The sequence below is a fragment of the Capricornis sumatraensis genome, chromosome 4 (genome assembly GCF_032405125.1).
Source record: "Capricornis sumatraensis isolate serow.1 chromosome 4, serow.2, whole genome shotgun sequence".
Classification (NCBI taxonomy): Eukaryota; Metazoa; Chordata; class Mammalia; order Artiodactyla; family Bovidae; genus Capricornis; species Capricornis sumatraensis.
Window position 1 is genome coordinate 57,339,667 of NC_091072.1, and position 12,042 is coordinate 57,351,708.

Here is a 12,042-nt window from a genome sequence, read left to right on the forward strand (position 1 = left end):
TGTTCTAAAGAAATGCATTGCAGTTAGTACATATGAAATACTAAATGTAATTTCTTAACCTAAGCACTATTGACATTTGGGGCCAGAGATGTCTTTGCTTTGAGGTGACTGTCTTGTGTTTTCTAACATGTTTACATTTTTAATAGCATACCTGACCTCTACCCATGAGATGCTAATAGCATCCACCAGTTGTGACAGACATACACATTTCCAGACATTGCCCAGTGTCCCCTGGGTAACAGTCATCCCTGAGTGAGAAACACTGTGCTAAAAAAAAAAAAAGTGTTCCCCTTCTGTCTCTGTCAATATGTAGAATCAGCCAGAGATCGTATGCCTATTTATACTCAGTTTGTTTTTAACTATGTCCAATCCACTGTTACCATGGATATGACTGGTTTTCATTTATCAAATGTGTAGGGTCTTGTGATTTTTTAGAAAAGGATATTTAGACAAGATGGGGTTGTTGGGGAGACTAGGGTAATGATGGGCAAAACTTTCACAAGAAAAAGAAAGTCTCCACACTCAATGGTAATTCCTAGAACATGATCAAAATCAGGTTAACAAAACGCTGAAACATTTTAAGACAGGGCATTTTGTTGTTTTTTTCCTTTAAATAAAGTGGTCTTTAGTCTAACTATTAGAGTGAATAGTGCTTTGTATATCCAGTTATGTTTTCTCCTTCAACTATAACAAGAATTTATTCTTTCTCTTTCTCCAATTTGTATTCTTAACTGACTGCTTTATTCCAGTGACTGTGGTTCTGAAAGATAAGTCATTTGGGGGAAAATATGAGAAGTAATATATTTCAACCTATTAAAATACACTATAATATATACACTTACACATAAAGGTATGTGCCACTACTTATTAGAGATCAGCAACATTTTTTCAATTTCTCACCCAAAAGACACTTTAAGTTTACATTAATGTATAGCATGGGCCAGTTTCCTTAACTGCTAAGCAACTTGATATAAGTAAAATTTTCTTACTAGATTCTGGTTCGATGGTATATTAAAATGTATTGTTGTTTTTGATGTACTACATAGAAACTTAAAGACTTTATTGACATGATCAGCATGTAAACAAACTGTGTCATCTATTTTAAATAGCTGTGGAAAAGCCTTTGCTATGAATGCTGTATTAAAATACAGATCCTCCTTTATAATCTGACAGCTGGGCTTGAATTGTGGGACACTTCTTGCTAGTGGTGTATCCTTTAGTATGTTGCTAAATTTTTCTTACCCCTAGTCCATCATCTGTAAAATGAGGCTAGTATAATATCCTGTCTCACAATATTATTGATGAGTAATAATTATGTTAATATATGTAAATGTAAAGTAACATTATAAGTGCCAAGTAAGTTTAGCTTTTACTTTTACCATGACTTACATGATGTGAAGGATTTCTATCCCCCTGTCCAGTCTTCAGTAAAATAAGAAACAGATTCAGTAAATGTGGAAAACAGCAGGAACAGAAGCATCATTGTTTCAGTGCTACAACTGACCCAGATTCATCCTGAATTAAAAAAATGGCAGTTTGAGTCATTTTCAGAGCATCAGTTCAAGTTCACATTATACAAAATCTGGAGAATGTTAGAGCAGATGAAACCATAATCCAGAACCCATGCATCTAAAATTGAATTATCTTCTTCTCTCTCTCCTTTTTTACTTTCAGAAAGAGCGTGGGATTTATTGTCAGAGAAACTATGTTCCGGTCCTGCCTTTGCCTCTTATTAACCAGACAAAAAAACCTAAAGTTTAGTTGGTAAATTCTCTGTGGACCTCTTTTCCTGTGTAACATGGGGCTGACGATGATGATATTGCTGGCTAACTACTGCTTACTTTCAACTCTCTGCCAATGGCACTTGGGCTCCTGAGTCTTCCCTTGTCCATTCCTGAACTAGAGTGGGGTTACTCCTCTGTCCTCCATCACAGTCATTTTCTACACCATTTGTTTTCTTATCTGTCTCTGTGAGTAGATAGTACACCCACAGGCAAGTGCATTTGCCTTGTTCATATTTGCAGCAGGTGTGCTGCGGTAGAGTTGATGCTCAACTAAATCCATAGCCATAAGAAACTGGTCACTATAGGTGTCTAACTTGGACTCACTCCATTGCTAACTTTATTCAGATATACAGAGGGTGCTGCTCTCTAATTCAAAGAGCTACTTTATATATAATCCTGGTGACTTGCTACTACATCACTGTGTGTGACTAGTTTTCTCCAAAGAATGAGGCAGGCTGGACAGGATTGTTTAGGAGTGGTTATCATGTAGTGTTTTATGAGTTGGAAAATGACACGACCGTAATACATCATCATCAGGGAGCCCATGAGGCTTGAGTACATCATTTTCAAGGTTTATGGGCTTTAGGCACATTTTCAAAGATATGTGCTCATCACCTCATGTTCTTTCCGTCTAGCCTAACAGCATATTTGCCCTTTAGAAATGTAATTATATGCAGACTAATTAGTGGGCAATTGCAGTTATTTAGGTGACAGGAAAGATAAAAAGGGCTCTGCTAGATCCATAAAAGTGAACCTAGAGGGGTCACAGTGAAGAGCCTTAGAAAATAAGAACTGGTAGGCTTTGGAGACTTCTTTAAACTTGGCCTTGTGAGAGTGAGTGAAAAGTCAAGAGTGATAGCCAGGTTCCTGATTTTAGGCAGTGGCGTGAATGATGGTGCTGATTGCTGAGGGAAGATTTTTTCTTCTTTTATCTATCTCATTTATCTCTTTATATAATTTTAAGTGGGAGATATTGCTTTTGAGTTTTGGATATATTGGTTTTCAAATTCCAGCAAGCACCTAGATTGGCGTGGCTGAGTAAGGTGCTGGATTTTCAACAGATCTGGCTGTCAGTAGAGAAATCACTATTTTAGAATTGAGAACAGTCAGCATATGAGCTGGATGTATGCATGTCGTCATGCAGACTGTGCTTATCAAGAAAAGGAGAAAAAGACAACAATCTGTCAATTATCAACCTCTTTTAAAAGAATATCTGAATAAAGATGTGCTTTTCTTTATACTCTGAAGTATAGTTTCAGCAATATAGAACTAAGGAAGACCAGCTTTCCAGAAGCTAAGGAAACACAGAGTTTCAGGAAGGAAAATGAGTTTAATAGTCACAAATGCTACAGTTGAGTAGGGCGTTCATATAGGCAAAATCTTTGGGGAGTTTAATTGTTAGTGGAAATTTGATTATGACATTTTAGCTGAATTCTAGGAAAGAGCCTAGATTGGATTTAGGGGTAAATGGGATTTGAGTCATTAGACATACACACCACAGACCATTATGAAAGAAAAATCTGACTTTGGAGGGAAGCAGGACAGTAAGAAGTAAAGAGCTGGATGCAAGAATGATAAGGTGGCAAGGTTTTATCTTCCCTCTGCTAAGAGGCAAACAAACGTTTTTGTAGTCTTGAGGGAAAGAAAATTGCAGTGGGAAAAAGATTGAAGATACTGTATAAGGAGGGGCTCATGGGAGAACTTGAATTCCTAAGGAAAGTAGGAAGACTTGGGTTAAGATAAATTTCTCCTCTGATGACATTAGCTTTTTATCAGAGAAGTGCCTCTTTATCTGAACCTCTAAGGAAAGACACTTAAGATTGTAAATAAGTTTCTGAAGTGAGATAATATATATGAGCTTAGTTAATTGGAAAACATTTTGTCTAAATTACTTTTATAAAGGATATTGTTTTTTGTGGAAAGTATATAAGTGCTCTTTCTCTTTATCAATTTTACTTGCTTTTAAAGACAACTGAACATTTTCACAGACTCTTGAATACTGCAGGAAGCTTTGTTTTCCCTTATACCCGGCAGCAGCAAAGTGTACTTAACAGCAAAGCATATCAATTTTGTAATCAAATTGTTGCTCTAAAGTTTTAATAGATATGTACATTACTGTGAATATGTTATCCTTAATATGATTTGAAGTGGTCTCATCTATTCACAAGGCTCTTTTAACAATAGAAATAATGAGGTTAATCTATGCTAATAAAACAAGTGAACCAACTTTAATTTCAAAATGATTTACTTCATTATTTTTCAATCATGCCCATTAAATAATAAGCTGAGTATTTAAAAATACCCTACAAAATGATAAGTTTTTACCAGTAGGCTTCTCATTTTTCAAACCTCCATTTTACTTCCTTTTGAAGACCTCAGGAGCTGGCAAGTGGAATCTGCAGTTTGAGGCTGATGACAGTAGTACTCAGGTCCAAGAGAGGTGCCAAATGTCTGTAAGACACTTGCTGATTTTAAGAGAGCAAAGACAGGTCACAGAGCCCTTTGTGAGAACTTTCAGAGCTTAGTTCCAGGTCCCTGACACTGTATTTTCACAGACATAATAGTAATTGATTCTCACTTCGGTCATGAGGGCAGGGTCTGGAAACTCTGGGATAATCCATGTGGCTAGTCACTGCTGAAGCAGCCTCCTAGGGAGGTGCATAGACTCTGAGGGTGTGTAGACAAAAGCACGTCTCACAATGGTGAGCTGAAGTTTGCTCACTGCTCTGAAATTCAGGCTTATTTGGCCAAAGCCAAATAATAAAGAAGTAACTAGGTGTATGGCCTTCAGTCTGGGTTCTTTGATGGAGTCTGATTAGATTCTGACTCCATCCTGTTGACCCAGGTTACCTGTTGCTTTTTGGGCAATTGTGGGGCAGTATTTCCCAAACAATAGGACCAATGGGAGAGGCATTTTAGGTTTAAGTGTGTGTGTGTGTTTATATATATATAGTTCAGGTTTAAATATATATATAGTTCAGTTGCTCAGTTGTATCCGGACTCTAAGCAGCCCCATGACAGCAGCATACCAGGTCTCCCTGTCCCTTACTATCTCCTGCAGTTTGCCTAAGTTCATGTCCATTGAGTCGATGATATTATCCAACCATTTTATCCTCTGCTGCCCTCTTCTCCTTCTGCCTTCAATCTTTCCTAGCAGCAGGGTCTTTTCCAGTGAGTTGGCTCTATGCATCAGGTGGTCAAAGTATTGGAGCTTCAGCTTAGATCTTTAGACAAGTTTCCTGTCTAAAATGATGGAAAATTGTGCATGTTCCGAGGAGAAATGCAAGTGGTTGGTAATTCTAGTGGGAGAGAAAAGACTGCTGGGAATGGGAAAGTTCAGTGAGGGCTAAAGGGCTTTTAAAAAATACTTCTTAATACTTTCTAATGCAACGTAAATGCAACTGATACCTCTCTAAACATTTTCTTTGCTGAGGCATCATTTCCTTCTATTCAGAATTTATTTTTACAGTACCAGGTCATTTTTATGACTCTATTAACCATTTTTATTTTTGAAATATAAAATGAAAATTTGTGGTTTTATGTATACTAATACTGTCTTGTCTCCAAATTTCTATTTTCCTCATACAGAGGGTTACTTCTACAAGAGAACAGCAGGTTTGCAGAAGCACTACATTATTATAAATTGGCGATTGGGAGCAGGCCTACACTGGCTTGTAAGTGATATTCAAGTCCTTTTAAAATATCTCTTTCTCCATGAAAATGGTGACCTAAAGCCTCATGGGTTAAAAAACATGATACTTCTATTTGTGAATACTTTCCAATCAAATTAAGAGCCTTTAACAAGTACGTCTCTCAATTTTAATGTTTTGGTGTCTGATTATCATTTTGATACATTAAGAAACATGTAGCTTTTATTCATCTAGTTTCTAAGCTCAAAATATTCTGATACTTTGAAGGCAGAGGCTACTTTATATATATATATATATTAATGATACCTAATACATTTATATATTAGTGGTACCATATATATATATATATGTGATACCTGTACTTTGTACTACATTATTGTTCTTTTGTATATTTGTTCCCTGGAGGTTCATTTCTTGGTTTTCTTTTAAAATCAGAAATAATGCATAAAGATGAAGTTGAAGTAAAAATAGCTTTATTGTTTCCACAGTGTACATCGTCTTCTCTCATTTATATCTCCACTTTTTTACCCTTCAGCTGCATATTTAAACACAGGTATTATTCTAATGAACCAAGGAAAGACAGAAGAAGCGCGGCGCACGTTCCTGAAGTGTTCTGAGATCCCTGACGAAAACCTAAAGGACCCTCATGCCCACAAGAGCTCAGTCACCAGCTGTCTGTACAACCTGGGGAAACTCTATCATGAGCAGGGACACTATGAGGTCAGGCCAGAACCTCTCTGCCCTGTTCCTCCCCCTTGTTCTGATCTGGTCTCAATGACTTCTACCTGTGATCTCATTGTAGGAACACTGATAATTTAAGAACTGATATTTTAACACAGTGATAATTTAAGAACTGATATTTTAATAAAAGAGTTTTATGGGGAAATTCTTCTGGGAAAAATTTCTGTTTAAACAAAACAGATTTTTTCACTATGATTTTCTCAGAGTAATATGACTCCTTATGAAAGGGAAATAACATGCATTACTGCCCAAGTTGTTTGCTCACCATTTCTTTGATTTTATGATTTAAGACATGTTATTATTGTTATCTGTATTCATTGTTTGATGTTAAAAAGTACATTTTTTTATACTCCGCATGTTAAGTGATCTGGTATAAATCCTACTTGTTTCTTTTTATTCTTTTAAACACAATAATGCAGTGAAAACTAATTTTATTGTTTTCTGAATTGGGAAGAGGGGGAAAGTGGTGGATACAGGATCTTGTACAGGAAGTTAGGAGGATTACTTAGTCCTGTGTTCCCTATCTCTCACACGAAGCCTGCCTCTATGGGTTTTGTTTCTTCCATTCGATACCACAATCCACTTTCTCAAACAACTCCCCCAGAGACTCTTACATGATATTCTAAGACTGCAATCCGAGGATAAGGATGCAATTTTAAAAAGAATTGCATTTCATGATCTCAGTATGTCTCAGTTGCTAGAAGATTGATTCATTGATATTTTATTTATATTATACTTAATTGCTTGACTTGAAATAATGACAAATTTTAGAGGACTATGGGTGACTCCAAAATATAAATTTTTCTAGTTGTTTTTATTACATAATCTATCTGAATTGAGAAATTTAAAGAGTATTGGTAACATTTGACTCCTTGTTAAACTGAGATTTTATATAACCTTCATGGGGTGAGTTGAATGGTTTTATTCATGAAACTGAGGTAATTTGATATCAAAGAATAGCTCAGTTGAATTTTCCTCTAATGAACCATTTAGAAAGAGCAATGGAATATTTTAATTTTGGAAGGATGTTGTTATTTTGTTTCAGTGAATAGTCTTGTACTTTATTTCTTTTTCTGTTTCTTAAATTAGGATGCCCTTAGTGTATACAAGGAAGCAATTCAGAAAATGCCTAGGCAATTTGCCCCACAGAGCTTGTACAACATGATGGGTAAGTAAAATAGTAATATTTTAATTGATATTTCAGGGATATGTGGAACAATTAAAACCTATACTTGTTTTAAATGGATCTCTATTAAGTCATGTTTTAATCCTCACTAAAAAAAATACCATATTCACAATTGGATGTCACATTTAAATTTTCACAAAGCACACCTATTCTAAGAGCAAATAAATATTGTTAATATAATGATTCTCAACAAATTGGCTGGATCCCAGAGTTATTGAAAAGGGGCTCATAAACCAAAGTGGGTATCAAATATTAGCTAGACTCTTGAGATTGCAAATGATGAATAAAGTACATATAGATTTTGATGAGTTTATCAAATTTCTGACAATTTTTGATCATGTTATTTTCTTAATCAGAATATTCTCAAAAGCAAACATGCTGTGATTTAGAGATTCCTGATTTTGATGGTTACAATAGATGAGAATGAGTCAACTTGTGTTGTTTGCATCGATAAAGGTTTGTATTGCAAGAGGGTTTTCTTTTTTTCCCCCAGAGTATTATTTTAGAGTAAAAGCAATACTGTGAAGAGTATAAATGTTCTAGTACAATTGTTCCTTTTTCTATACTGAGTAATTAGCTCAATTTTCTAGAAAGTATTCAAGTGAGGGCATAGATTTTTCTAGGTGTAAGGGGTCAAGAACTAGAGTTACTAATAAATCTGCCTATAACCTGTGATTGGTCCATGACAGTCTCATAGTAAATTGTTACCACAGCTATTTGATCACGGACACACCTAAAAACTGTCTATTCAGTATGTGACTCTTGAAAAGAATCCCCGAAGTTTAAGATGTCCTGTTGATTAACATTGCTGTTTCTAGATAGGGGAGAGAAGTGAGAGGGCTGTTTTTGTCTTCGAATCAAATATTTCTTTTCCTCCAAAGTACAGATTAAACCCCAAATTTGCCTTTCATTAAACCTGGCTAAGTTTTTAAAAAATATTTCTAGGCCTTCCTCATGTATATAAACTATATGTGACTACATCATTTCTAGGATTATTTTATACTTCTGTATCCTGTGATTTGAGAAATCTGATCGTAGCTATATGACTTTTGAGTACACATAAAAAATCTCATGCCTTCCCTAACTAGAAAATATATGCCTGGCAAGGACACTCACTTCTACTTTTTTTTTTTTAAACAAAAGAAAATTTAGAAATGTTTTAGAGCTCAAACAAGGCACACAAAAGAAAAGGCAAAAACACACACAAAAAAACCAAAAAACAAGATTTGGAAGAGGTTAATATATTCATCTGTCTCTTGAATCCTGCCCCTAGTTACCCTGGACAGCAGCAGGGTGATTTAATGCTCCTGTTAAAGAGGACACTGAAGTATTTTTAGTTGCTGTTATTTTTCTCTTGGATATTATCACTAAAAGGTAAAATCTAGCTTCCTTCAATGTACTTTTGTCCTTACCATCTTGTGAGGTAAATTCACACCTTTTACTATTTGACACTTTATTATCATTCTGTCCACCCAGGTGAAATGTCCATGTCCATAATGTGTGTACTGAGAATATGTAGATATATCAGTTGAATGAGCTTTTCTGTGTTAGTGCTGGGCGGTTATTCATTTCACAGCGAATATTGAAAGAACTGTGTTCTCTAGTTTTCTCTAGGGCATATTGGTTTTAGTTTATAATTTCGTTTTTAACACTAATGCTTAGGAAGGACTATTTCCTAATTTTCCTCAATTATCAATGAAGATCTTTTTCTTTAAATTAGGAAAGGACTCAGCTCCTCGACAATAGGCTACATTTGGCATCTTCATTGTTAATAGGAAGTGTGGTATTCACTATAGTTAACAATTTCAAAAATTCATTCAATTATTTTATGTAAATACATTTGCTTGAAAATTCAGCTGTTACCTTGGGATCTGTGTCTCATATGGTTACACAGATGCTGAGCACTCATAGGCAGCAAAAGATAAGTGTGTCCCTGGGGTGATCGCTTAGTCCTTTGTCTTATTTTCCATCATAGAAGGAGGGGACCGCTTTGCCCAGACTCCGCAAAGCCCTCTAACAATTTGCAAGGGGAGAATCTCAATATAATTTAAAATTCCAGATTTCTTCCATAATTATAGTGGCTGCCTTCTGTTTAATTCTATGTGAAGGTCTGTCAGCTGACTAGGTTTTGCAGTTTCAGTTGTTCACGAAACTATAATTTTCTCTGAGAGTAAGTTCACCTCCTAATCAAATGGGTGATATCCTCTGAGTGTTGGCTTTAACTCCTAATACATTTTGATTAGCCTCCATTTGACAAGAAAAAAAGTGGCCCAGGAGATAAACTGCCCTATCGGTTCATCAGTTTCATTAGTCTGTCAGCATGTGCTGATTATCCTATCAAGTTTATCAACAGCCTTGAATATGTTTTCTAATTCTCATATTTGCATATTATTGGTGCCCTTTAGGGATCAGTGATGGATTTTAATGTCTGGCTGGATTTAGCCTGCAAGTATTCATTTTTCTCATGGCTCATTCATTTACCCCTTGAAGATCATTAGGGCCAAGCACTTGTATGTATATATGCAAATATTTTTTTCTTTTATGTTGAGAGGTTAGGAGAAAAAAAGGAATATGTGTGAAAAATACAGCTATATTTTAATTCTATTATTTGTTTAATAACACAATTCATTGCAGCTGCTTAAAGAAAACACACACTCTGGTTCTTTGTATTTCCCCTTCCCTTGAACATTTTATGAAAAACATCACTCCCTGCTACATGCTAGTAGCTGACTTACCCTGAACATCAAATGAGCCTATTTTTTGAATATGTGTATTAATAGAAAATAACAAGATTGATCAGCTTGCTATCCCAACTTAAAATTTTCCATGTTTTATTATAAGACTGTTAATTTTTATTGTGGCAGTGTATAACGAAAATTAAAAATCTACTTGCCTAGACATTTTCATTATTCTCTTTGATTTCATAGCGTCAAGATGATTAAGTCTCAATAATTGAGTATTGTGTCTCATCTAAAATTAAGTAAATTTATAAGCATGTACAAATCATGTTTTAAAAGATAATATATATCATTTTTATAAACAAAAATTAAACTTTTACTTAGGCAGCAGTTATAATTAGTAAGGTATGAAAATACATGAATTATTAAGAGGCCAAATCATACAAAAAAAATTGCTCCTAGCCGGTTGTGCAACTTCATTTCTGTATTTCCTCTTCAGAGGATAAGGGTTGGATTCAAAGACCCCAGGTTCAACTTATGGCTTTAGCACTTTGTAGCTGAGTGAAGTTGGACAGATTACTTAACTGAAGCCTCAGTTTCCCCATCCATACGGTGCCTGTAATGGTAGTGTCTGTTTGACTGATTGACATAATGAAGGTAAAGAATATTGGACCAAATGCCCAGCCTAGTCAGTGGTTCATAATATTACCTTCCTTTGTAATCATTATCATTTCTGTGGGCTTTAAACTCCAAAAGTCACTAATTGTATTCTCTGGCAGTTCTTTCTGTATTAACAATGTAAATCTGATTTCTGTATAGATAGAATTTTGAGATAGTGATGGCTCTAGAGTCACCAACGTGGATTCTGTTTAGTTCTGTCCTATCTATAAGTGCTGTATTTTCTCTGAAGCCCATTTTTCCTTATCTTTCAATAAGCACAGTCAAAATCCTTCTTTTGTCATTAAATGTATCTGCCAAAACTGAAACAGCCTACTTAGTTAGTGTCCAATTAATTTAATTCCATTAATATAGTATTCCCTCTAAATTGAAATCATCATATTTAGAGTTTTTTCTCCTTTTCCTGTCATTGTATATTTTCCCCCTAGACTTAGTCAAAATTATTCTTTATTCTGAAATTAATTTTTATTTTGATACCCATTGTAGGCCTTTATTGATTCTCAGTTTCTCCTCTTCTCAAATTGTAAATGATTTTTAGAATCATAGAATATTAGAGATAGAAATTGATATTTTAAAAATCCTCCTAACAATCTTTTATTTTATATGCTGGAAATTCACACCCAAAGAGTTAGGTTGATCTGTTTGGGATTGCACTGTTTGTGTTAGAAACAGAAGTGTAGTTCCCTGATTTAAACTTAAATGCTTTTCCTATTCAGCAGTCTTGCCAAAACTGGCGTTTTTTACTATGTCAATATAACTTATCTTTACCCATTTAAAAACTATCATATGGAGATGGTAAAGGCAGGGAAGGCTGGCATGCTTTAGACCATGGGGTCGCAAAGAGTTGGACACGATTGAGTGACTGAACAATATCTATATTTACACATAGTTATATCTATATAGATATATGGATATAGATATCATTCCCTATCAAATATATATTAAAAACCTTTTCATCTTAAAAAAATGAAACACCTGCAAAATTGTTTCATCACATATGTGTAAAATATGCAAGATATTAAAAATTTTTATATGTAGGATAACTTTTAACCACCTTCATTTTTTTCTCTTCTTTCTCTTTATTTCCCTTATTGTGTATACTTATGCATTGTTGTTGAATAATCCTAAGAGATTGTGGGAAACTAAATGAGGCTGTAAATTTTAATTTTATCAGTATGAATCTTTCCAATCCCAAAGATCATTTTTAAGCCTATTTACTGTTAAAAATTACTTGGCTTTCTCGATGCAAAGTGATTGTTGGGTTTAATTATGTAAGCAATTTCAGCCATTTCATCTTGGTAATATATCTTTTTTGAATAAATTTA

At 34.7% G+C, this 12,042-nt stretch overlaps 1 protein-coding gene across 1 annotated transcript in view; it reads left to right on the plus strand.

Moving 5' to 3' along the window:
• Window positions 1-12,042, plus strand: part of TMTC2 (transmembrane O-mannosyltransferase targeting cadherins 2) — a 422,905-nt gene that overhangs the window by 265,240 nt on the left and 145,623 nt on the right. The window contains exons 5-7 of the mRNA XM_068970906.1: window positions 5,373-5,458; window positions 5,970-6,154; window positions 7,265-7,343. Coding sequence (XP_068827007.1) covers window positions 5,373-5,458; window positions 5,970-6,154; window positions 7,265-7,343 — 350 coding nt within the window. The remainder of the gene's footprint in view (window positions 1-5,372; window positions 5,459-5,969; window positions 6,155-7,264; window positions 7,344-12,042) is intronic.